At 45.4% G+C, this 27,139-nt stretch overlaps 1 protein-coding gene across 4 annotated transcripts in view; it reads right to left on the bottom strand.

Moving 5' to 3' along the window:
- Positions 1–8,266: 8,266 nt before the first annotated feature.
- Positions 8,267–27,139, bottom strand: part of LOC142480193 (2-iminobutanoate/2-iminopropanoate deaminase-like) — a 31,363-nt gene continuing 12,490 nt past the window's right edge. For all 4 annotated transcript variants that reach the window (XM_075582659.1, XM_075582661.1, XM_075582662.1 and 1 more), the window contains 3 exons: positions 25,898–25,966; positions 23,875–23,930; positions 8,267–9,239 (listed from right to left, as the gene is read on the bottom strand). In XM_075582659.1, the coding sequence (XP_075438774.1) occupies positions 9,171–9,239; positions 23,875–23,930; positions 25,898–25,966 (194 nt within the window). In that variant the 3' untranslated portion in view covers positions 8,267–9,170. The remainder of the gene's footprint in view (positions 9,240–23,874; positions 23,931–25,897; positions 25,967–27,139) is intronic.

The raw sequence follows: 27,139 nt of genomic DNA, 5'->3' as shown, positions 1-27,139 counted from the left end.
ACAGAGGATCTACAAAATATGTACCCCAGAAGCAAGCTTCATAGCCACCGGTAAGAGGCCTGACCTCCACCTCCTCCAGATCCACAGACGACTGCACACCGGGATTGCCAACCGCGGCAAAGAAAGAAGATGGAACTGCCGACCCACCCGAGCACTAGTCGAGGACCCGGAACAGCTGACCAAGTCCTGCCTGTGCGGAGGAGTGAGAAAACGGGGGATAAGGGCCCTCGGAATACAGAGGGAGGTATCAGCCGTGAAGGAGTTGTCACCCCTTTTCTCTTCCCCCATCGGCGCGGCATTTGCTGGGCATCTCCGGCAGAACGGCTTGGGGAATGGGCTGGCAGGATCGTGAGTGACCACCGAGGCTGGTGGCCCCGCGCAGAGATACCGGGTAGAAATCCCATCATAACTGTGAGTACATTAACCCCTTAAGCTGGGCCCCTATAGCTGAAGGAGAAAGACACTCCGTGAGCAGCCTCTGAAACTCCAGGAACCTAAGCAATGGATAGGAACACAGACTGTGCACGATGATATACTCGTTATACCCGCAGACAAACATTGTTCCCAAAATCAGACTATGGCCGAGAGTGACACCAGTTTTTATAGTTACAATAGTTAATGTGATTACAGTTGATAACCCCCGAGTCCAATTATCTCCCTCCCCCCCCCCCCCTTCTCGGGTTACCAAAAGCTGCCATACCAGTGACTGTCAGGATCAAGATGAGCAATACTGCTGAGTCCACATAATGTATATAGTTGATGATCAAAGCTGTACTATGATAGACCCCCCAGCAAACCTCCCCCCCATCCCTTTTACTCCCCCCCCCCCAACCACCCTCTCTCCCTCCCCCCCCACCACCCCCTCTCCCTCCCCCCTCCCCCAAAGACTGGCCCACAACTGGAGCCAATCTAACTCCAACATAATAAGAGTATGATGAAATGGTTAAAGGGTCAATTCATGGTAGCCCTATACCAACCTGTCTCTCCTCACCCTCCCCCCACCCTCCCCATTCCTCGAGCAAAAAAGATTGCACGGGTTATTTCTATTGTTATGCTTAACCTACACGAGTCCTAAAAATGATATCCACTATGTCGGGAGGCCCAACTCCTAGGGCTGATGTTATTTTTATTGTGGTGCGTGACTTGTGGGATTGGTATCAAGCAAGATGCTATCGACATGATCATGTCCAACAGGGGAAACTACCACTACGCACGCTATTACTCACATTGATTGGTTCAAACAAGGGGATGAATGTTATTTATGATGTTACCCATACTATGACGCCCAACATAGAGGATTGAAACTGTATAAATTGCCATGTATGTTGTCCTTCCCGCTCCGTGGAGTGGATAAAGACACTCTCGCGGACCGAGTAGTAATAATAGTAAGCTCCCAACTATAATCATTATAACAGCGGTTGTGTCTCCCGCCCTCTTTCCTCTCCTCCAGCTGAAAAAAAACACATCAAACTCCTTAGCTGCTCACTAGACAAACCATACCCAAGCACCCCCCCCCTTCCCTCCCCCATTTCAAACCGACTCTCCAAGCAGCTCACCTGCTCCTATGGTTAGCTACAGTGTCCTGTAGCAGAGACTGCTCTATGACGACAAATGAGATGCACCGCTCAATTCACTGAACAGATACTGACTTCCCTGTTATTCGTGTTGTCATCCCAGACTCATGGGACAAGTTAGTGCTATGTCAATTTACCTAGTTGTGTTGCCTATTTCATGCGCTACAGGTAGCAAGACTGTTAAATATTGTTGAATGATGCAGAATCTAATGTTAAATGATTAGTAGAAAAATGTCTAAGGGTTCCGAATCCCCCTCCCCTTCCCTGCCCCCCCACCCCTTCCCTGCCCCCCACCCATTCCACCCCGCCTCCCACCCCACCCTCCACATCCTCCCATTCTCCCTCCCTCCCCATCACCCCCCCATCTCTTTTCCTTTCTTTTTCAAAGAAACTACACTGGAAAATCCAAATACTATCGTTGGAAAGGGGGGGGGGGGAGGGGAAATGTTTAGTAAAGGCACCAAAGGGTCTGGACACCTCTGATGCCCACCGGTCGTCGACGGGTGGGCATCACCCCTGAAGGGCACTCTAGCCCAAATGCCGGTCGCCCATGGACCTGGAGACTTTTTGTTAGGTCCCAAATTGGACCTAATCACCTCTATCTACTATCTGCTGACCCTGTCCCAGCGGATCTTTACCCCACTCTCTCTCCCCTCTCCACACCCCCCCCCCCGCCTCCTCAGTACACCTTGTTTGTCTCACAGGGAAAAGGCACCCACTCTAAATGTTTGCTGGGGCCCTGCAAGCTCCTAAATTACAGAATCAAGACCCCTCCCCCCCCCCAGTGGGAAAGGAGGGGTCCTAAGGTTTCACGCCACAAGCAAATCCAATGGCTACTACGGCCCCAATTAAGATATTATCATTAAATGTCAAAGGACTACAAAATAACAGGAAGAGGAGATTGGCCCTCCAAGACATGAAAAAATCAGGGGGAGACATCATATTCCTACAGGAGACCCACTTCACATTGCAAGACCACCCAAACTTATTCAAAAAAAGTGTTTCCAATGTGTTTTTTCGCATCATTTAGTAGTAAAAAATGGGAGTGGCCATATTAAATCAGACAAGGCACTCCATTTAATCATATCAAAACAGAAGTGGATCCAGAGGGTAGATTTTTGGTGGTATACGGCTCCCTGGCGGGTACGGCAATTGCCCAGATTAATGTATACGCCCCTAATGAGAACCAAACTGATTTTTTTAAAACAGTTCTCGAGGGCATTGACCCCGGATATCTATCGTCGATGTTATTGGGGGTGGACCTAAACATGGTTTTAAACCCCACCGAGGACAGATCAACCGCAATGGGTCACCCCCGTACAGCCCACTCCCAACACACTGGGAAAAGGTTCAGGGGAATACTGAATGAGTTCTCATTGGTGGACATATGGAGATCCCAGGATCAGGGCCAGAGGGACTACACTTTCTTCTCAGCACCTCATCAGACCTATTCTCGTATAGACTACTTTCTAATAACCAAAAATGTCCTAGAAGCCTGTACTAAATCAGACATTGGCCCGATTACCTGGTCAGACCATGCCCCATCACCTTGACCCTATCAGTACCATTCGAAAAAAAACACATCTTATTCCTGGAGACTAAATGACTCCTTACTGAACCATCCTGAGATAGAGAGAGAGATCAGAACCTCACTTAAGGACTACTTCTTCTTTAACTCAGGATCAGTCTCCTCTCCAGCAATCCTTTGGGAGGCCCATAAGGCGGCAATTAGAGGCAAATTTATCTCTATTGCGTCCCATAGGAAAAAAGTCAAACAAAAATTGATTAAAGAACTTACGGACAACATTATCATGCTGGAACAAGCTTATAAAAGTAACCCCTCAAAGAGAGCGTATAAAACTCTAACTACAGCCAGATTAAAACTTAAACAAGCCCAGCTCGAGGATGTAGAAAAGGCCCTCAAGTGGACAAAGCAACAATACTATGATAAGGGTAACAAGGCTGACAGACTTTTGGCTAGTAGACTGAGAGGAATACAGAAGAGATCCCAAATAACGGCAATCAAAAATAGATCTGGTGAGATAAAATATAGTGATAACAAAATAGCAGCAGAGTTTACAAAATATTATACTGAACTATATAACCTAAGATCCAAAAATGGCCGACCTGAACCAATAGCATTAGACTCTATAAAGAAATATTTAGATAGTTGTCACCTCCCTACATTAACAGAGGAGGAAAACACAGTCCTCAATGCTGAGATTTCAAAAGAGGAACTGGAAGAGGCGGTCAAGGTGCTCAAACTCTCTAAGTCCCCTGGTCCTGACGGTTTCACCAATGTCTACTACAAGAGATTCCTACCAATACTATCCACGCATCTATTAAAAATGTTCAACCATTTTAGGGAGGGGAACCCAATCCCCACCTCAATGTCTCTAGCTAACCTAGCCATCATTCATAAGGAAGGCAGAGATCTGATGCAATGTGGAAGCTATTGTCCGATCTCCCTTCTCAACAACGACCTCAAGTTATATAGTAAAATACTAGCAAATAGATTAAACCCTATCTTACCGAGAATTATAAATATAGATCAAGTAGGATTTGTCACGGGCAGGCAAGCCTCAGACAATACTCGTAAGATAATCAATATTATAGACCATGTCCACCTCACAGGAACCAAAGTAATACTTCTAAGCCTAGATGCAGAGAAGGCGTTCGATAGAATCGATTTTCTCTTCCTAGACCACACCATGCGTAAATTTGGCTTCAAAGACGCATACCTAGAAGGGGTCCGCAGACTCTACCAAGACCCGTCAGCAATGGTAAAATTACCAGGGGGCAGCCTTCAGAGATTTAACATTAAAAATGGTACAAGACAGGGATGCCCCTTATACCCTCTCCTTTTTGCACTCACAATAGAACCCCTGGCGGCCACGATTCGGAATAATGTAGACATCCAAGGAATAGAAATTGGACATACGCAATATAAGATATCACTATTTGCGGATGATATCATCTTAACACTCTCCAAACCCCAAATCTCCCTCCCCAATCTCCAAAAAGAACTCAGAGACTTCGGACAAATATCAGGATACAAAATTAATAGTGACAAATCCGAAGCGTTGAATTTAAACCTGCCTGAGCCAGAGGTGAAACTCCTTAAGCTAAATTTTAACTAACGGTGGAGTTCCTTTTGTATCAAATATTTGGGAGTAAAGATATCGAGGAACTACCAATCCTTGTATCAGCATAATTACCCGGCCCTATTTCGGAAAATCAAACAAGATCTAGATAAATGGGGAGGATACCAAATATCATGGATCGGGAGGATGATCTCGGTTAAAATGAACATACTCCGCAGATTGCTATATTACTTCCAGACACTCCCGATCCACATCCCTGGCTCAGAATTGAAGAATGTCCAGAAACAAATCTTTCATTTTATTTGGCAGGGTAAAAAACCTAGAATCGCCAGGGCAGTTCTGCTTGCCTCAAGGGGGAGAGGGGGTCTCGGAGTCCCGGACATTACTAGATACTACCAAGCCACCCAGCTGCGACAGGTAGTAGTCTGCAATGCAGACCCAGGCCAATATTGCTGGCTGGATATAGAAATGCAATATGCCGGCACGCCTTCACTGCCAGCATGCCTTTGGTCCCTGAGCAGGGAAGACATGCAGAACAGTAAACTCAAATTAGGCCCGATGAGACATACATGGGAGATCTGGCCAAAATGCAAATTCAAGCTCACGACCTCTAAATCTCAACTCATCCCAATCCTTAAAAACACTAAATTCCCACCTGGTTGTGAGCCAAGACAATTTGACCAATTTACAGTTAAGAATATCAGGGCAGTTGCCGACCTCCTGAGTTTCGGGCAGTTCCTGAGTTACCAAAGATTACAAAATAAATATGAGATGGCAGGACTGAACGTGTTCAAGTACCTACAAATTCGACATTTTATCCAAACACTATCCCCAACATTGGAATTTCCCCCTCTCACCAGTTTTGAAAGGCTGTGCAGGGAAACAGCCCACCAAAAAGGTCTTATAACACAAATTTATGCGGAATTAGAGAGGGCGACAGACGCCCCCACCCATGATTATATGCTTAATTGGGCAGCAGAATTGAATATAGTCCGAGAGGACTGGGAAAGTATTTGGGAATCAGCCTCAGGAACTTCCATATGTACCACAATCAAGGAAAACATTTATAAAATACTGTATCGCTGGTATCTTACCCCAGTCAGAATAAATCAAATCTACCCTCTGGCCTCCAATCTATGCTGGAGAGGCTGCGGACAAAAGGGAGACATGGCCCACATCTGGTGGTCATGTCCAGAAATTCAGAAATATTGGGAAACCATAGAGTCCATAAATAAAGAGTTCACAGACCTCTCAATACCCATTGATCCGCTGACCTACTTGTTGGCCAGGCCAATAGAGAACATTGACCGACCAAGAAGAAAATTAATCTCCTTCATACTCACGGCGGCTAGGTGTGCGGTGGCCGCCTCATGGAAGAAGGTGTCGCCCCCCCCCCAAGCAAACAATCAAGAAAAGAATCCAGGAGGTGATGCTGATGGAGAAGCTATCAGCATTCTTGAAAAGGACAATAGTATCCTTCTATAAAGTATGGGAACCATGGCTGACCCAAACAGCAGATTAAAAAGGCCCCATCTTCAATTAACAACAGAAGACATGGGATTCCCCCTCTCGCTAGCCCCTTCGGCCCATGAGGACGGGTCGGGGGCGTGTTGAGACTATGTCAACAACAAAAAAGAAACCTTGTATTAGGCTGATATATATTTGTAACAACGTATACTGTAATAATGCCTAATAAAAACATTTGAAACAAACAAAAAAAAATCGTTGTTGCAGAACTTCCCTGGAGTCTACCGGCCGCAAGGCTGGGGCACAAATTGGACCAGATATATTAAAGCAAAAAATGCAATTGTTTTCAATGGAATTCATTTTCTTGGATGAAAGTTTTTTGCACTGGCTGTGCCCTACGTTTGCAGCCAGGAGACTTTACTAAATAGACCCCTATGTGTCTAATTCATTTATTAAACGTTAAACAATATATCACATGTATATTTCACACAATATTTATTCTTCATTTCATAACCTTTAAACGCAGTGCCTAGATATTCTCCACCAGAGGACTGTAGAACAGGATTGTGATAGGATTTGTGCTATAGTGATAAACTCTGCATTCCATACCTTTGCCACCTTGGAGAAAGACCATTGTTTTGGAGCTTGGTACATATCCCCCTAATACTGTATGTTGAAAGAAATGCACAAACTGGCACTTACGTTGAGTCCAGAACAAACTAGAAAATGACAAGTAAGTGTGGTGCACACAAGCTTTGCAAATTATGATCACTTTGTTCTGAGGGAGCAGCATTTGTCTGTTTGAAATGTTTATTCCAGACAATGTATTAGCCCCATGTTACTGATGCGGGCATTAATGCTCCTTCTAACTAAATGATTCAGACAGTGTCTGTGACAAAACTGCAGAGCTGGGTGAAAACAGACATCTTAAAAGGGGCAGAATGTTTTTTTCCTTAATAGGTGGAAAGCAGGGAATTTCCGCATCTGAACCACGTTAAATGCAGCTGTAGTGGATTTTGTGGCGCAATGTATTGTGCAGTAACAGGGGAATTGGCACAATTAGATGATGTTGTATTGCGAATCGCAGGGTTACTGTTGTGTGATCCGAATGTTTATATCACCCAATAGTAACCATGCGATTCGCAATGCAACATCTCATCTAATAGGTTTTCTATACCCACCAGGTATGTTACACAGGGAATATAATGATGGGACAAGTGCACAGAGACTGAAGTACTGTAAGGATTGGAGACAGCAGTTCCTGTCCTGAGGATCTTACAGCTTAATACCTATGTGGTGAGACAAACAGTAGATGTTCATTCCGGCAGTAACATGATCGGGAGCTCTGCTCTCCTAGGAGTGTACACAAGCCACATCCCACAGTGCGCGAGACTCACAACCAGAAGTGCAGTCACCCAAACCGAGGCAGCCAGTGGCAGAGCCAGCCCTGAGACCACCAAAACCTGAACCAAAAGGCACCAACCCCATGCAGGGACTGGATAATCAATGCAGCTACAGCTCTGGAGATTGCATCACATAGCCAGCTTACTCCTGTTTCCCGCAAAAAGAGCTACTCTGCCTACAAGCCCCATGGTTGAGGATACTTGGGTGTATGTGGTTGCACGTAACAAGAAGTGATCCTAAACAAAAAAAAAAACAGTACAGTTGCTGCCCTAAGATACCCGTTTAATAAAGTTAAAGAACGTTCCTGGCGCCCTCTGCTTCATTATTTGCTCAACACCCCAGCCCTGCACGAAGTCCAGCACCCTGAGAAAGAAGGTAACCGCTGAGCATCACCTACACACATTGGGACAGTTTGATGTGACCCCTCTTCTATTGTCCGGGGGTATAGGGTATGTGTATACATATATACACCACCCTGCCCCCCAAACCTAGGTCCAGAGTAAAGAGGCAGCACATCGCAAGGATAAGCAAAAAGAAAACAACGTTTTAGTCCCTAGGAGTGGGGACTTCATCAGGGTTGCTATACTTGCTTATACATTCCATACTATCTACTACTGGTGGGTCTTCTGCTTTCAACTCCCCCCACCCTCCTCCTCCCCACACCAAAAACTAGGATTCATACCATGTGAATTAATCAAAAACACAAAGCTAAATGAATTCAAGCATCAAAAACCATTTATTTTATGCAGGAGCACATTCACTGGTGAGGTACTGCACATACCATTAATGCAGAGGGCATTATAAAAAGGTCATACTGGAACAATCAAACCTCTTGGAATCATATTTTATAATCTTTTATTTATTGCTTTATTTATTTTTTAAATAGTGCGTGTTTTATAGGTTATGGCACAATTGGGCGTGTGCTAGGAAGCGCATTGCCACCCTGACCCGGCCGGCCGGATACTGCTTCCCCTCCCTTCTGCACGCGCGCCCCTCCCCCTTTTCTTCCCCCCATGCCTCGGGGAGGGGGGGGGAGGAGGCGGTGTGGGCCTTAGGGGATTTAAACTGGGGAGAGAGCGGGAAGGCAGTCAGGCGCAGGAAGGAACTCCCACCCACCCAGCCCTTTGTGTGATAAACGTGAGTGAATTTAATTATATTGTGTATGCTGTATTTTTTTTTTCCCCCTTTCAGAATGTGGATAAAAGACTTTGATGTTGACATACCTGAGGTGGACATTTTAAAGGCAGGTGTTGCCTTAGTCGCGGCGGCTGTTGGGGTGGGGGAGGTGAGTGCACCTTGCCAGCGGGGGGCTCTATGGTGCAGATAACCCCTAAATCCTTCGGGTGGGGAGCGAGTGGGCAGCGCTCATTTGTGCGTGATTCCCTGAGCCCAGCATCGCTTAACAGCCGGGCCATGGTTGGGGTGCCAGTGGCCTTTACCAGGGCGGTAGAGCACGCTGGCAGAGGTAGCACTCACCAAGGTGTAGTATTATTTGTGTAAATAAAGCCGCGGCCCTTGAACCTCCAGACCTTTGTCGTGTGTTTATTTATATGTTGGGGGGGAGGGGGGTGGGGGAGTGATCAGAGGGGGAGCTTCCTCGCAGGCTCCGAGGTCGTGCTTCTTATAGTGCTGATGAAATTTCGGTAATGGGTCCAAGAACAGCTACAGCTTCAATCTCCACTCTTCCTCCCTATTTGGAAATATGCAAACATTAAAAGTAAAAACAGCAGAAAATTGAGCTACCATACAATAGCTAGAAAAAGTTTAATACAGCAAAGGAATTTACACCCAAACACCTGATCGGCGGCACTGCCGACCCATGCAAGTGAACAGTTGGCCAATGATACATGTAAAAGAATGCTCTGCATCAACATGTTGTCCACCACTGGTATCATTGGCAGCTAACTCCTGCGAAATATTACTGTATGTTTATAACATAAATGTGATTAACTTGATAATATTGACGTTAAAAATAAATGGATTAGCAAAGAGGCTCATTTCCAGTACCTTGCTATTTGCATTTTTTTTTAAACCTTTCTATAGGACTCGTGCATGAATATGTATTGAAGTGGAATTTGAGCACAACTCTGTACATCTGCTCAAAAAGAGGCGTATTCATTACTCATCTTCATATTATATAAAATCACAATACTACAAAAAGTGTGGCATGGGGGCAATGGAAGGCGATCACTGTCAAACTTGGAATATGGAAGATTGTCCTGTTGACTGGTAACATAACTCAAAGTTACCAGGTGGTAATCAATTTTTAAACATGTTTCATTGATGTAGCCTTTATTAAAAAAAAATTAAAAAACCAAAAAAAAAAAAAAACCACTACTTGCCACCATTTATTTTTAATGCTGTAGATCCATAGTAATTCCACGATATAACATGACATTCCATGAGGCTTAACATTAGGCCTCTGGGGACTGGAAAAAAAAGGTCTGTTTCCAGTAGAAATGTCACCAATTTATTGGTTTATATATTACCATGAAAGATATATTAGCCAGGAGTTATTAAAGCACGATTCCATGCCTGAATCGTCCGCAATCCCGTTTGGATGACTCCCGGTCATGGAGACAAACCCATGAAAAAAAAGGAACTACAATTTCATCTGTTTTTTCAGCCATTTCTATTTCAAACCAATTACAAGCAGCAATCCCTGGAAGATGTGGGGTTTTTTTTTTAATTGATTTTTTTAGCATAATTTGAATTGGGGTTGTTTTAAAGAGCAGGAGCGCACTTCTTTCGACTTCAGGGGACCTCACCGGTTTCCTAGATACAGGCATACCCCGGTTTAAGGACACTCACTTTAAGTACACTCACGAGTAAGTACATATCGCCCAATAGGCAAACTGCATCTCACGCATGCGCCTGTCGTCACGTCCTGAACAGCAATACCAGCTCCCTACCTGTACCGAAGCTGTGCACAAGCAGGGAGACTATAGAGCCTGTTACACATGTGTTATTTACATCAGTTATGCACGTATATGACGATTGCAGTACAGTACATGCATCGATAAGTGGGAAAAAGGTATTGCTTCACTTTAAGTACATTTTCACTTTACATACATGCTTCGGTCCCATTGCGTACGCTAATGCGGGGTATGCCTGTAATTACCAGTGAATGTACCAGGTATAAAAGTTACTACCTGGGGAAACAATATGGCCACCAAACCTTGTGGGACCAGTGGGCCAATAGGACGTCACAAAGTTTGTAGCTTCCTTTTGGAAAATGCTAGCGGCGATATTAACTTTAACATGGAGGTGCAATGGCATTAAAAAAGGTAATTATTTGGGGAACCAGGAGGTCCCCAGGGCTGAAAGTAGAGTGCTTAAGCAACACATGACCCATCGGTTCAAATAATATAAAAAACAAAGTTTAATTTTGCCGGGTTTGCTACTTTCAAATTGAAACATGCCTGGCTAGTGCTGTTTAAATCACCATTACAATCAGAAGATAGTCATTTATAACACCCAAAAAGTACAATATGTGACAAAACATTTTGTTAAGAAACAAACCAAGAAGGCAACAAATTATAACTTCGTCATTATTAAAATATTAAGAGAGGAGCGCATGCGCGAGGTTGGAGAGCATGGATGCATAATCCTATAGCTCTGTGCCCCTCTCCAACAGAACCAAGCAGATAGAACGTAATAGTGCACCAAATTCGAAGGAAAATATCTCACAGGCTGCACGGAGACCCCAGGATGTCGAAGAAGTCGACGAAGACCCCCGGAAAACGGGGGTTGCCAGAATATTTTGGCGAAGGGAGAGCCCGCAGGGCAGCGACAGCAATGGCCCCCGCATCAAGAACAGGCTCCGAGTCGGAGGGTGAGGGAAACCCGGACGACCAGGGGCTCCTGCCGGTCAGGCGATGTGACATTGAAAGGCTATATCAGGACTTAAAGGACGTATTACACGCCGAAATAAGAGCCTTAGCTAAAGAAGTGGGGGGCCTGGGGACCCGGACACAAGAACTAGAAGTGCGGGTCGACAAGAACTCTAAAGCCATTCAAAAAAGCTCTAAAGTAACAGCAGATCTGCAGTCCCAGATAAATGAACTCCGCGACCGGCAAGAGGACGCGGAGAATAGGGATCGCCGTAACAATGTGCGTCTCCGCGGGGTCCCAGAAGATATAGTGGACTGCGAGGAGTTCGTGGGGCGGTGGTTGGAGCACGTTTGCCCGGAGGCCCCTAAGGATAAACTACTAATGGACCGGTGTCATCGTGCGCTGCGTTCTAGGCCCCAACCCAATGAGCTACCCAGGGACATCATAGTGCGTTTACACTACTACCGCACCCGGGAAGAGATCCTGCAGAAATCTAGAAATACGCCTGTCATGGAGTTTGAAGGAGCTAAAATCGTTGTGTTTCAGGACATTTCGCCTATCACGCTGGCTCGCCGAAGAGACCTGTGGCCCATCACCAGGGTACTGCGGGAGAAGGTGGTCAGATACCGTTGGACCTTTCCCTTCGGTCTCATGGTGATCCGCAATGGCCGCCCTATTCATCTAAAAGCCCCTGAGGAGGGGAATAAATTCCTTCAGAAGCTGGGGCTGGGGCCTGCTCCCGGCGCCACAACTGCAGAACCAGATCCCCCAGTGATGGGTCCAGCGTGGACCACAGTGGGAAGCCCACCCAGAGGAGAGACCGCATGAGGCGGACACTACCACCCTACCAGGTTAAATCAAAACCCCTAAGTTGCAAAGTTACAATAAAGGAGAAAATTTAAACAACTTACCGTAATTTTCTTTTCCTGGAACCATGGCAGTGGGCACCATTGGGTTAATCCCTTCTCACTCTAGGTAGGACAGGAAGTAGACTTTTGCAGGTAGGCCATATAAGGCCCCTCCCTCTACCTGCACCTTAGTCTTACGATTCTTCCATAGCTGAAATATATAACTGATAGGCATTAGACATACATAGGGAGGGTAACTATGTGCCCACTGCCATGGTTCCAGGAAAAGAAAATTACGGTAAGTTGTTTAAATTTTCTCCTTTCCTGATCACCCTGGCAGTGGGCACCATTGGGACATACCCAAGCAGTGCAAATTTTAGGGAGGGATACATCAGAATAGACAACACCAGTTTAATGCCTTATCAGTTTGACCTTTATTAATACACCTTATACTTATTTCACTACAGTTTCTAACACTCTACGCCCAAAGCTTGCGTCAGCTGATGATAGTACGTCTAGTCTGTAGTATTTCAAGAATGTATTGAATGAGGACCAGACTGCCGCTATGCAAATCTGTCCTGGTGTATCCTGGGCTTTAAATGCCCATGAAGTAGACATGGCCCTTGTAGAATGAGCTTTAATGTTCAAAGGTTTATCTTGTCCTTTGCTTTCATAAGCCTTTTAATACAAGACACTATCCACTGGGAAATTGTTGTCTTTGAAGCTTCTTGACCTTTCTTTGTTCCCTCTGGAATTGATGAATAGTCTGTCTGACTTTCTGATATCTCGCATCCTTCCAGGTACACTTTTAGACATCTTACCACCTCTAACTTGTGTAGTCTTTCTTCTTTCTTATTCTTTGGTTCTGGACAGAATGTCGGAATCAAAATTTCTTGATTCATGTGGAACTGTGATACAACTTTTGGCAGGAATTGGTATACTGGTCTGAGAACTGCCTTGTCTTGATGTATGACTAGGAATGGTTCCTTGGCTGATAGAGCCTGTAGTTCTCCCACTCTCCTTGCTGAGGTGATTGCTATCAAAACGCTATTTCCCATGATTACCATTTCAAGCCTATCTCCTGTATAGCTTCAAACGGAGCTGCTGTTAGTACATCCAATACTAGGGACCAGTCCCTTGTAGGTACCCTGTTCTTGATTTGAGGCCTTAACCTTTTAACTGCCTGAAAGAATCTGATGATCAATCTTTCCATTGCCAGATTTCTTTCCAACAAGGCTGATAGTGCAGACACCTGTACTTTCAATGAGCTAAGACTGAGACCTTTCTCAAATCCTTTTTGCAGGAACTCCACAATTGATGCAATTCTAGGTGAAAGGACTTCTGTTTTCCCTTTTCACCCCAATTGCGAAAGCAAAGCCAGATTCTATGGTATACTTTCGATGTGGAACTTTCCCTTGCTTGTAAAAGGGTTTGGATTGTTTTGTCTGAACAACCTTTCAGTCTCAATGTTTCCTGATCAATTGCCATACCGTCAAAGCCCATTGTTTGGCATTCGGATGACATATTGACCCCTGTCGCATCAACCCTTTGCGATCTGGTATGTGCCATGGTGTATCTACTGCCATATTACCAAGTGTGTGAACCAAAGCCTTCTTGGCCAGTAGGGTGCTATGAATATCACCTCTGCTTGGTCTTCCCTGATTTTCCTGATTGTTTCCGGAATTAAGGGAATTGGAGGGAACAGGTATACCAACTTGAAGTGCCATTTGGAACTGAGAGCATCTGTACCCTGTGCGCTTGGATGAAACTGTCTGGCACAGTAGTTCCTTACCATGCGGGTTTTGGTGTGTCGCCATGAGATCTATGTCTGGCTGACCCCATCGCTCTACCAGTTCTTGAAACACCTGTGGCTATAATGCCCCTTCTCCTGGGTGTATGATGCTCCGACTTAGAAAGTCTGCTGTGACATTTTCTAGTCCTGGGATATGTATGGCTGTAATTTCCTACAAGTGGCACTCTGCCCAAAAGAGGATTTCTGCTGTGAGGTTCATCAGCTTTCTGCTCTTGGTTCCTCTTTGTTCGGCTATATACTTGACAACTGACCTGTTGTTTGATTCTATTTTTATACAGCCACCTCTTATATGGTCTTGGAAAGTTTCTAAGGCCCTTGTACTGCTTTTAATTCCAGCAGATTTGATGGAAGATGCTTTTCCTGGTTTGTCCAGGTTCCTTGCACCAATGTTTCTCCCATCTGGGCACCCCGACCTGTGTTGCTCGCATCTGTTTAAGAAACGTGCATGGGACTAAGACAAGGCATTGCTGAGATCTGAACTCAGGATCTCCTGTTAAAGACAGCCGCTTTAACCAACTAAGCCACAGTGCCATTGACTTGTAATTCTTACCCAGTGCACTGGGTGTAGTGTTTGTCCTTTTCCCAGGTTTCGGGTATCTTCCCACCACTTTAATTCCTGTTTTGTGTGTGGGTGTAACAAGATTCTTGGTCTCATATGTATTGCTGCCCATTTTCTGACGCTTAATGTTGAAGCGAATTTCCCTAGGAGCTTCATGCATTCTTCTGCTGAAGTCCTGGTAGCTTTCCTGAGCTTCTTTGTTGCATGGCTATGTCTTGCCTCTTTGCGTCTGGTAGTCTCACTTCTCCTTTTGCTGTATCAAATTCTACCCCCAGAAATCTTAACAGCTGAGTGGCATGAGATGGCTCTTGTTTCTGTTTATTAACCAACTGTGGTGTTCCAGAAAGGTTATACCATCCTCTGGTCTTGTTGGAGTTTCTCCAGACTCCCTGATTTTACCCGGATGTCGTCCAGGTATGGGTATATATCTACCCCTCTTCTCATTTCTGCCACTAGAGGGGCTAGAACCTTTATAAACGTCCTTGGGGAAGTCGCCAGACCAAATGGCAGTGCTGTATACTGATAATGATCTTGATTTACTGTAAACCTTAGGCATCTTTGGTGTCCCTTTGTTATGGGCACCTGTAGATAAGCATCTTCTAAGTCTTATTGCCACCATCCAGTCTCCTGGTTGTAGCTCTTGAATAATCAGGTTCACACTTCTTAGGTCTAGAATTGCTCTGTACTCCCTTGTAGGTTTCCTTACTAGAAAAATTCTGGAATAAATTTCACTTCCTCTTCCTGAGGTACCTTCTTTATTACTTCTGCTTGTAATAATTTCTTTAAAGCCGAATTATTCTGCCTTCTTTTTTCCTTGGACTGTATCCATGTTATTAAGAACATATTTCTTCTTGGCATCTCTCTAAATTCTATACTGTACCTCTGATGAATGGTGTAATACCCAATTGTCCTGTATCGTTTGGGCCCATGTTGCAGAAAAACTGCTTCAGTCGCCCTCCTACTGGCAACTGTCACAAAAAAAACGGTCCTGGCCGTCCCTCCATGTTGTTTGTCTTGGAGATGACCTGCTAGGTCTATATGCCTTTGCTTCCTTATATTGGTTTCTATTAGCCTGTTGGAAACCGAATCTTCTGCTTTCTTGAGGTAAAAAATGCTCTTACCTCCTGATGCTTTTGTTATTATTGCATCCAGTTTGTTACCGAAGAGGAACTCACCTTCAATGGTAATCAACACAAGTTGTTCTTTGATGCTGTGTCAGCCATCCACTGTCTGAGCCATAAAGCCCTTCTTGCTGATACCGCCAGCACCATAGATTTTTGCTGCTCATTTTACTTCGGACAGTGCTTAAGAATAGCACTTCTTTCCACACCTTTGTGTATTGCTTCTTCAATGTTGGCAACTATGGCAGGTATGAGGATGTTCCTGTGGTAACGTATGTTTTCTTCCATACGTATCATCTTCCTATCCATAGCGTCCTCCAATGACGCAAGTTCCTTATTGGAATTGTGGTCTTCTCTACTATTCTGGAAATAGCAGTATCCACCTTTGGGCTGACATCCCAAAATTTTACCTCCTCTTGTGGGAATGGATACATCTTCCCAAACCTTTTAGGCGTAATACTCTGGCGTCTGGTTGCGCCAACTCCACCTGAATGAGGTCCTTAACTACTTGATGGATAGTAAAGACTCTACCTTTTTAAAGCAGCCGCAGTAGTAGCAGTAGTAGCAGGAGTAGCCGCAGTAGCAGCAGTAGTAGCAGTAATAGCAGTAGTAGCAGTAGTAGCAGTAGTAGCAGTAGTAGCAGTAGTAGCAGTAGTAGCAGCAGCAGCAGTAGCAGCAGCAGCAGCAGCAGCAGCAGCCTGCTTAGCCTGTCAAAGCAGGCCAGTACAAAAACTCTTGAAGCAGCCAGGACACTTTTTGTCTCGCCCCAAAATTTTTATCTTTTTTGTGGGTTAACTCCTCAATGTCTTCCAGTTCCAAACCTGTATCATGGCTTTGATGAGTGGATCCACCCTTTCTACATCAAATTCAGATTCCTTCCTGAATATCTTGATCTGATGAATCCATTTCACTCTCTGACACATGAAAACAATCAATTTCAGACCCATATGATGAAAAACTTTTCCCCTTATCCAGACTGGTCTGGGATCTAGATCTTCCTGCGCAGGGTTAACAGCTTGCTGTACTGCCGCATCAACTCTCTGTTTAACAGCCTCCTTCATCAATAAAGAAAATGCTCATTTGTTCATTGGTATCACCTGCAGGTGTCTTAAGACAATCTTCACATAATTACTTCCCTATTAGGGCTGGTTTCTCACAAGCTGAACACCATTTAGTTTTCTTAGCAACCTTTCATTTATGTTGCAGGGATTCCCCCGTCCCTTTGAAGATCCTGCTTCTGGGAGGGTAACCACCGAACTAATTTATAAAAACAAAATAAATACTAAACATACACCCTAATGTATATATACCATCTCTCTTTCCCATGCAGAACTAAAACTAAGGACTCACCTAGTCTTGGGAACTGAAGTTTGGGTGTTTTTTTGAATCCATATCCAGCACTTGGCTTCTCCCTGCTGAGCGTTCCATGCTGCAGCTTTCACTCACACATACACCGTGTGGTCGTCGCTTCTCTGACGTCATCAAGTGCTCGTGCACGGCTCGCGTGTCTGTGTACGCATTTGCCGGCGTGCCGTGACGCGCACGCTCCCGAGCGGCCGCCTGCACTGTACCCTTTTACCGCAGTATCTCAGATACACATGCGGTCAATATTAACCTCCTTCGGTTCGCAGCAGAATTACTGGGGTAGTTCACCGCTGCGTTCCATACGCTAGTGCGGTCAATTGAGCCTCCTCTGCTCGCAGCTATGGCTGCTCCCCCCTCCGCCTGTAGCGGGCTGCTGGGTACTTTACCGCAGCGTACCATACGCTTATGCGGTGAGTCTGGGCCTCCACGGCTCCCAGCTGCAGCTGCTGTGCGCCTTCGATCGGTCCTGTGCGGCTGCAGCTGTTCCACCCCCCAATAGGGGCTCCCCCGACTCTAAGGGGTCTCCGTCTCGCTACCCGTAGGGCGCATCGCGGAGCTTCAGGGCAGAGAGGCTGAGACCCTGGCTATCTGCACAAGGTGCAGTAGGTGAGCCCTGTTAGAAAATAAAAAATCCTACTCCTAGCTGTGAGGACAGGAAAAAGACTAAGGTGCAGGTAGAGGGAGGGGCCCTTATATGGCCTACCGGCAAAAGTCTACTTCCTGTCCTACCTAGAGTGAGAAGGGATTAACCCAATGGTGCCCACTGCCAAGGTGATCAGGAAAAAGGTTTTTCTTGTTACCCCGTTTAAGCTGCATCAGCCCCGGCGTTTGCACCGATAAACTCTGTATGCCAGGGCCCCCCCGCGCTGGAGAAACTAATAAGGACCGTCACCGGGGTAAAAGCAAAGCTGCAATGTACCCTGAAAAGGAAAAAATCAATAAGACTTGTTACTCACCTCGTGGTCCAGTCATGGCGGCCAGAACGGCGATGGAGGGTCCCCCAGAGTGAAACGCAGAAGGCGGATGAGGAGAAGGCGGGAATTCCTCACCAGGCGGGAAATCAGATCGAGCTGGAGGAGCGGCTTCGGCTGCGTCTGCCTCGAAGGTCAGCCCAATCCAAGATGGCGGAGGACGAACACCATCACCGGAAGGGGCGGGATCAGTGACGGCCATCTTGCGAGGGGCGGAATTACGAGGCCAATACAGAGTGACGGCGCACGGATGCCATCACAGCCCCCGAGGAGACAGCCACGTGAGAGCGGCGATCACAGGCGCACGGACGCAGCAGACGCCAGGAGAACGCACCACTGATGCTGAGAGACAGCCCGCCTATGGCCCCATGAATAGGGAGAGAGACTGGCACAGAGACATGGGGACAACAGGGAGGGAAGGAGCAGCTGTAGGCTGCGCCGACCAATATAGTTAGATGGGAGAGGGCTACGAGGGCAGGGAGTAAGTGGCAGACGAAGGGTTGATAGATTCGCAGGAGATGGATAAGGGGGGGGGGGAAAAGGGTAGGAGCAGGATCGGTGGAAGTAATACGATAGTAGGGGGATGTGATTAGTAGCGGAGAGTAAAGACAAGAATGGCGAAAGCATGTAGCGGGAAAAGCAGGGGGACGTGTATACAGAGCAGGGGCAAGAGCGAGGCAGAGGAAGGGAGAAATGCAGAGGGAGCGAAGGAGCGGGGGAAGTAGCTGAGAAGGTCTAGTAAGAAAAGGGAGAAAGGAAATTGCAGAATGTGTAGAAGGAAGTGGTAAGTTAATGAAGGAATAGGGTTGTAAAGGAGAAAAGAGAGGAGGAGCCCACGGACGGTGGAGGATAAAGGTAGACGGGGAAGCGAAGCAACAAGAAGGGAGGTAGGTGGAGAAGGGGAGCGGGCTTTGGGGCCCTTCCATGGGCAAGGAGGATATCAAAAGGAGGGCAGTAGCGCAGCGCAAACCTGTAGTAAAGGTCACAAAAGAAGGAGATGAGGGAGCTGCGGTTGCTGAATAGTAGTAAGGAGCCTTCATAGATCTGGGGAGGAAACAGGGGAGAAAAGTAGAGGGCAGCGCTCGAGACTGGGGGCAAGATGCAACTTAGGGGTACTGTTAAAGTTATAGTTGAAGTTATTCGTTCTGTCTAAAGCTTCTGTAAGCTAGCCGGAGAGGGGCAGGGGGTTATAAACCTGCCTTGACCTCCGCATGTACTCCAAGTCGGGACTAGCCAGGATTAGGCTAGTGGTTACCGACAAAGCCCCTTGGGAGGGGGAGGCGGCATGGGAGGGGGAGGGACGCCAAGAGGGAGGGCGGAAGAGCTCCCCCGCCGTTTACCCATGGGCTAGGATCACAGGACTGCGGTACTGGTACCTAAGTCATGTGACCATTGTTCTAATATCTGTCTTTTTGTGTGTGTATATGTTCCCCTCCCCACCCCCCTTGTGTGTCAGTCCCCCTCTCCCCTCAGCCATCGGTACAGCTCCGTCGACACTGGAAGGGAAGATGCGAGAGGATGGCCGGAGACAGAACCAGCAGGCGCAAAGAACCCACCAGGGACATCGGCCGTTACACAGCGCACCCACAACACACAGCTCAGATGAGTAACGATATCACAATGATTTCCCATAAGGTGAAGGGGTTTAATAGTCCTACTAAACGGAGAATTGCTTTTAGGGACTATAATCGGCGGAAGGCCGACATTATCTTCCTACAAGAAACGCATTTTTCCCGTCTAAACCACCCAAAGTTCCTTGATAAAAGTTATAGAACATATTATCTTGCATCCGCAGATGTCAAAAAAAGGGGTGTGGCAATTATTATACATAATAGGCTCGCCTTTACCATAGAGAAACAACATGCTGACTTACAGGGTAGATTCTTGATCTTAACAGGCACTATACAAGGCCAGCAAATCACATAAACGTCCGTTTACGCTCCTTGTGAGCAAAACCCTGCTTTCTTTGAGCAGTTTTTTGCTAAAACTACATAAATTGGCCAAAGGCAGTATCTTCCTTGCGGGAGATCCAAATCGTACACTGGACCCTGACTTGGACAGATGCACCCAACCTAACACGGCCCACAGACAGGACCTACTAACAATACGTGACGGCCTCCAGGTTTGTCAGTTGACGGATATGTGGAGAGAACAACATCCAGCTGCCAGGGAATACACTTTTTACTCGCACCCCCACGACAGATATAGCCGCATAGACTACTTCCTAGTATCAAACAGAGTGGTTCCAGTGGTAGGCCATACAGAGACCCACGAGATCTCGTGGTCCGACCACGCGCCTATCGAGCTGAGGTGCACGTTGACAGGGCTAGACAGACCCGGAGCAAACTGGAAGCTCACGAGCTTCTTCTCAAGGCCCCCGCTACCGAAAGGGCGATACGGGACCGGATAAAGGATTTCTTTAGAGAAAACATAGGAAGCGTACAATCGCAAGCCACACTCTGGGAAGCCCATAAGGCTACTCTCAGAGGATTTCTCATGAACATAGCTGGTAAGCGGAAGCGGGAGAAAGCAACTAAAATAAAAGAGCTGCAGGCGAAACTAACACTCCTCACTGCACAGCACTCCGTGGATAAAAACCAGCACACGTGGCAAGAATTGATAGATACTAAGGCGGCCCTTAATCTAGTGTTATCATCCCAGGCCGAGAGGGAGTTAGCTTGGTCCAAGCGCAGATTTTACGAAAAAGCCAACAAGCCAGATACCTTACTAGCCAATAAGCTCCGAATCAAGCTCCCAAATTTCCGGATAGCGGCAATTAAAACTCAGCGGGGTGACCTTACCTCCGATCCGAGACAAATAGTGGAAGATTTTCGAAAATACTATGCTACACTGTATGATGGAGATAAGGTCACCCACAACCAAAAAACATCAGCTACATTAAAGAGGTTTCTGTCTGAGGCACAGCTCCCGAACCTGGGCAGGGTTGAGAAGGCGGCCCTACAGGGTGACTTCACCCTGGAAGAGATAACGGAGGTAATTAAGTCCCTCAAACCAGCTAAGGCCCCAGGCCCTGACGGCTACTCCAATTTGTAATATAAAAAATTCTGTAAAACGCTAGCCCCACAACTATTGAAATTATTCAATGGGATCCTGGAGGGAGAGCCCTTCCCGACCCAGATGCTCCAGGCGTCTATCTCAGTGATCCACAAACCCGGTAAGGACCCGGCAGACTGCAAGAGCTACCGGCCAATCTCCCTGATTAATTCGGACTTAAAAATCTTCTCCAAACTGTTAGCAAACAGGGTGGGTAGTGTCCTTCCGGGCTTGATCCACCCGGATCAAGTAGGCTTTATCGCAGGCAGACAGGCAGCAGATAACACCAGGCGGATAATTGACCTGATAGATTTGGCGAAAAAGAAAAGCATACCGTCAATGGTGTTGAAGCCTGGACGCCGAAAAGGCATTCGATCGTATTGATTGGTCTTACCTACGAGAGACGCTGGGAGTATTTGGGTTCGGGGGCCGCCTTCTAGAGGCAATAATGGCACTATACGCAGGACCCACAGCTAGAGTAAGACATCAGGGTTTCCCTTCAGAACTATTCAATATACGCAGTGGGACCCGTCAGGGTTGCCCGCTGTCCCCATTACTTTTTGCCCTCTGTATTGAACCCCTCACAGCCCACATCAGACTAAGCCCCAATATAACAGGAATCCAAGTGGGGGAGCAACATCACAAAGCTGCGTTATATGCAGACGACGTGATCCTAACTATCTCTAAACCGTTGACGTCCCTGCCCAATGTCTTTGAGATCCTGGGCACCTTTGGCATGGTCTCAGGGTTCAAAATTAACCAGGCTAAGTCAGAGGCGCTCAATATCAACTTGCCAAGACCAACTGAAAAACTATTGGAACTTAACTTTAATTTTCAATGGCAAACCTCCGCAATCAAATATTTAGGGGTATATATCACCAGGGACTACAATACCTTGTATAAGGCAAATTTCCCCAAGATGATGAAGAAGTTAAAGGAGGATCTCAGGGTTTGGGTGGGTTACGGGATATCTTGGTTCGGCAGGATTAACAGCGTAAAGATGAATCTGCTGCCCAAGCTATTATATCTGTTTCAAACCCTACTAATCCCGGTAATCAAATCAGAGATCCAAGCCTTTCAAGCTCACATCATACAATTTATTTGGAATAAAAAACGCCCACGAATTGCAAAAAGTCTACTGACAAAACCAGTGGTAAAAGGAGGATTATCGGTACCTTGCTTGATGGCGTACTATAAAGCGGCACAATTGACCCAAATCATTCTGTGGCATGCGGACCCCACAAATAGAAGATGGACAGAATTGGAGGGAGAATGTTGTGCGCCAGTGGCACTTCATAATTTGATCTGGCTACCAAAACGATGCAAAAAAGGCATTGGAACGCCGCTCTGCGCAGTGGCGAACTCTTTAGCGGTCTGGGAGACATCTAAATTTAAAGCTAACTTAACCACCCCCCACACATTAATGACCCCCCTATGGGGCAATCCGGATTTTGCTCCGGGGTTGCTGAGCGATAAATTTGTAAAGTGGACGCAGGCAGGGTACAACCGATTAAAGGACCTGGGGGGTAAGAGATCTATCAAGACGTTCGATTGGCTTAAAGAAGTATCAAATTTCACAAATTCAGAATTATTTAGATTCCTCCAGGTTAGGGCATTTTATAACAAATTTCCCGTTCGTCCTGCACGAACTAATTTCGAACAGCTGTGTTCCAGACCAACGGACACACGGGGACTGACATCTCGGATGTACAGGGAGGTAGTCTGTCCGGCTCATATAGACCGCCCCCGACTGCGATACATGCGACAATGGGAGACAGATCTAGGGGATAGTTTAGAGGACGAAGAATGGGAACACATATTGCAAGCTGCCGCAAAGAGCTCAATATGTGTCACGTTGAAGGAGAACGCATATAAGGTCCTAATGGGGTGGTACCATACCCCAGTGAAATTAGCTAAATTTGTCAGAGGTTATTCGCCGCTCTGCCCAAAACAGTGCGGGGAATTGGCTGACCTTAAACACATGCTGTGGTCTTGCCCAAGAGTGGCCCCGATTTGGGAAGCAATTCGAGACTGGTTGCAAGGGATTCTCGAATTAGAGATCCCCCTGGACCCGTGGCTGTTCCTTGTGGGCAGGCGGCCTCAGGACATGTCTAGAACGACACACAAACTGGTCATGCACTTCGCGACCGCCACCCGGTGTGAGATCGCAGCATTGTGGAAGCAGAATGAGATTCCAACTATCCCCAAAATTAGGAACCGAATTTGGCAAGTTTGCCAGATGGAACAGTTGACGAGTTGGGTCAACGACTCTGGCACCAAATTTCTAAAAGTCTGGAGCCCGTGGCTAGACCAAACCAACATCCCAGGGGTGGAAGCCGCTACAATTTTGCATTAATAATCACAAATGCGTTCTCCTTGGATGGGACAGACAGGACATTGACGTAGGGTTACACTAGTTAGAGCCATCCAGCAGTTACAGTAAGCAGTAAGGTCAGCAGCGCCAAGAAGCAGTCGCCTTGGATCGCATGGACCCTTCTCCAGAATTCCGCAAGAGCACCCCCCCCTCCTCCCCCTCCCACCCTCTGTGCCCTCCCCCCAGTCCAGTGAGTCCAGTATGTCTTGTCCTGCTTCCCTTTATGTCGTTCGTCTGATGCTGTCATTGTTGACGGTTGTTAAAAGTGGACTATCTGTAATGTACGCCTATGGGAGGTGTGTCTCTGTATACCTGATATCCACAAATAAAAAATGAAAGTTGAAAAAAAAAAAAAAAAAAAAAATATTAAGAGAATTACTACTTACTTTTGGCAAAGCAGCAACCTGATATGCCGCTCTTGCTGGGAAACTATTCTGGAAAACTGAAAACAAGATCATTCAAGAACACGTTTCAGTCCATTACAACATGCTATATACTGGTATCTCCCTGTGCCTCAAGATTAGATTGTTAGTTGTTCTGGGCCTGCAAATTCAATGTAAAGCATCTAATACATAAAGCCTCTAATACATTCAACATAGAAGAAGATAACGCATCCTATCACCAACATCAAACCAAGATGTCCTCCGGAGCTGTACCACAACTCCCAACATTCACCACTCCCAAATACCCAGAGATTTCATTCTTTTTAAACTCTTGCCAGTACATGTAAGGACAAACAAAGATGGCCACAGGTTCACCCAGTAGGAAGCTGCAAAGTCATCTCACGATTATGTCTCCGCTTTCTTTTGGCCGCCAGAGTGAGGCTGACCCCAGTGGCCACATTTTTTCTCCCGGACTAGAATTCTTTAAAAATAAAAAAAATAAAAAAAATACACAAAAGTCCTGGTGGCTATGCTTTTTTTTTTTTAAACGGGATTGAAGCAGGGAGTCTTCAGAGCTGAAATGCATTGAGTTCAGGTCCGTGTGATCCCCTGCTTCCAGAGATACGTATCTCCGTATGGGGTGCCGGTACCGCTCTCTGGTCACACGGGCCAGTAGGGGACAGTAAGGATGATGTCATGTCTTACTATCGACCTGCGTGATACGGGACTTTTAAACCACCATATTATGAACCTAGCCAGGGCACCCAATACAGAGGGAAGTATCTCAGGAAGCAGGGGGTCCCTGGAGCTGAAACCAACGCCGTTCAGCTCCGGAAACCCCTGCTTCAAACCCATTTGAAGAAATACATAAATAAAAAAGGCATAGGCGGCAGGACTGCTCCTTTTGAGAGTATTTCACAATGAAATCTCTCACGAACTTCGGGGTCCCTGTAGTGTTGAGTGCTGGGGTTGAGCCACGGAGACCCCTTGATTCAGAAGGTAAAACATTTTCATATTTTAAAAAAATGCATTCTTAGTACTGACATTAAACAATTATGATTGTATCCTTAGCTGTCCGTATTTTCAATACAAACCAATTTTTAACTCGGTTTTTGCCGATTTACACCAGATCTTTCTAAAAATAAAAAGCTTAATGTGATTGTTGAGTATCTTGCATCTCTAAGTAAAAGCATTTCCTGTAGTAATTGGAAAAGCGAGAGCCAAGCACCCCAAACAAATGTAAGGTCAAATTAATGTAAAAAGATTATTTAATGACTAAAGAGTCATGGTATCCAACGTTTCGGTGCAGTGCACCGTCATCAAGGATAAATGGAGATGCACTGCACCGAAACATTGGATACCATGACTCTTTAGTCATTAAATAATCTTTTTGCATTAATTTGACCTTACATTTGTTTGGGGTGCTTGGCTCTCGCTTTTGCTATGCTGTTCCCTGACCAGGATTTTTGCCTTTAGCACACTTTGTTTTACTCCTTGTTTCATCGAGTCCCCTGTATTAGGGGCACCCAAAACAGCTTTGCCTGTAGTAATTGGCTCATGTATGTCACAAGGAGATGCCGCTCGCCTATTTAGTCGCTATTGGTTCTGCTTGAGTTTGGCTCAGCTGAGGATATGTATCCTTAACAAGTATAATTGTTTGCAGAACATAATACTCAATGTTCCAAAGAGCCACAGAATACACATAGTGTTTAAATATTGAAATGATTGATTTGTTTTAACCGCAAACCATAAAGAAATGCTTTACAAACAAGTTGTTTTGAGAGTGGAGATTCCCGTTATGAGAATACCACACAAGAGTCACATGAAGAAGATTTTGGAGCAATTCAAGCCGCCCCTTGAAAATCTTTTTAATCTTACCCAAGATATTTGTAAAACATGGTGTAGTTTAGAAGAAGTTTACTAATTTGTGGAAAACTAAACTGTTACATATGCTGCACAGCTTCTTGCAAAAGAATTTAAACAATGTTCAAATATATAGTCTTCACATTCAATTAGAAGTACTTACACTGCTTGTAAACTTCGTTCATATCATTGAAGTCGTTAATGTCCGCAAGTAAGACCGTTGTTTTCACAACTAAAATACAGGCAGATGTAAATTAGAAAGACACATTGCTTTTACATTGTTAATTAATATGTAACCCTTTCAGTGCTAAGCTTCCAACGCTGAAGGCATTTTGGAGAATTTGACGCCAACAGAGTTCAAGCCCCAGTAATGATAATATTCTTGTAAACAGCCCAGGAAATGTTTTGAGTGGCAGATTTCACATGTTGTATAACTGGTTTATTGTTTTCTGGTCACATTTTTTCACCAAAATGTTAATCATGCAATAAAGTCAAATAAATAGGAGTTTTGGTTTATCTTATTATATAGATCAATTACATATACATTATAGATCAATGTTTTAATCATGCTGTAACTTACATGATACAGCATGGTTACATGTTAAAAAATTATTTGCATAGCATTTTTTTTAAACCAGTAAAGGTGTTACAAATAGGAAAAAACAAAAACAAATGGCAAAATGCTTGCCAGCATTCGACATCTTAACTTACATAAGACACAAGAAAAAAGCATGCTTAAAAAACACACACTATTTCCTTTCCGCTGTTATTCACGAACCTCTTATCTAGTCAGTGCCAAACCATCATAAAGACATACACTTCACTCGTCCCTGATAACCTACTGTATACCAAATCCCCAACGTTCCTTTCACTTTCCTTATCTATGAAAGGATAAGGAGAGTACCTTAAAGAAAAAACGCTCAAGCATCTCTAATGAACGTTCCTTTTTAGAGCAGAATTCATTATTACTAAGGAAAATGGTGGGGAATAATGTATTTTAATCAATTTGGTGCTTCAGGGGTTAATGTGGTTAAGGGTCGTTTAATGTTTATTTTTTTTTTTTAATTTTTTTAAACCCCAATATATTGGGTTAATGACAGGTCAAGACTCTTCCTGGGTCTGTCCAGAGCTTCAAAGAGTGCTTAATTGGTGGGTTATCACTTATGGTCCACTAAAAGTACAAGATGTGTTGTATGGGGCCGATAGTCTCGAGATAAGGGCGGTTTGGCCAGAGATGGGATTAAAATATGGCTCTCTTAACATCTTTATAAACAGGACCCTTTTAAAGTTGCTTTCAAAGGAATTCTCTGGAGGGTTCTGCAAGGTTCAGGGGGCGTGGCTAAGAAAATATTCAACCAAAGAGTTAATTTATAAAGAAATAGGATATCCGGTGATCACCTCTAGG

This window comes from Ascaphus truei, chromosome 2 (assembly GCF_040206685.1).
Source record: "Ascaphus truei isolate aAscTru1 chromosome 2, aAscTru1.hap1, whole genome shotgun sequence".
NCBI classification, from domain to species: domain Eukaryota; kingdom Metazoa; phylum Chordata; class Amphibia; order Anura; family Ascaphidae; genus Ascaphus; species Ascaphus truei.
This window is presented reverse-complemented; position numbering and strand designations above follow the sequence as displayed.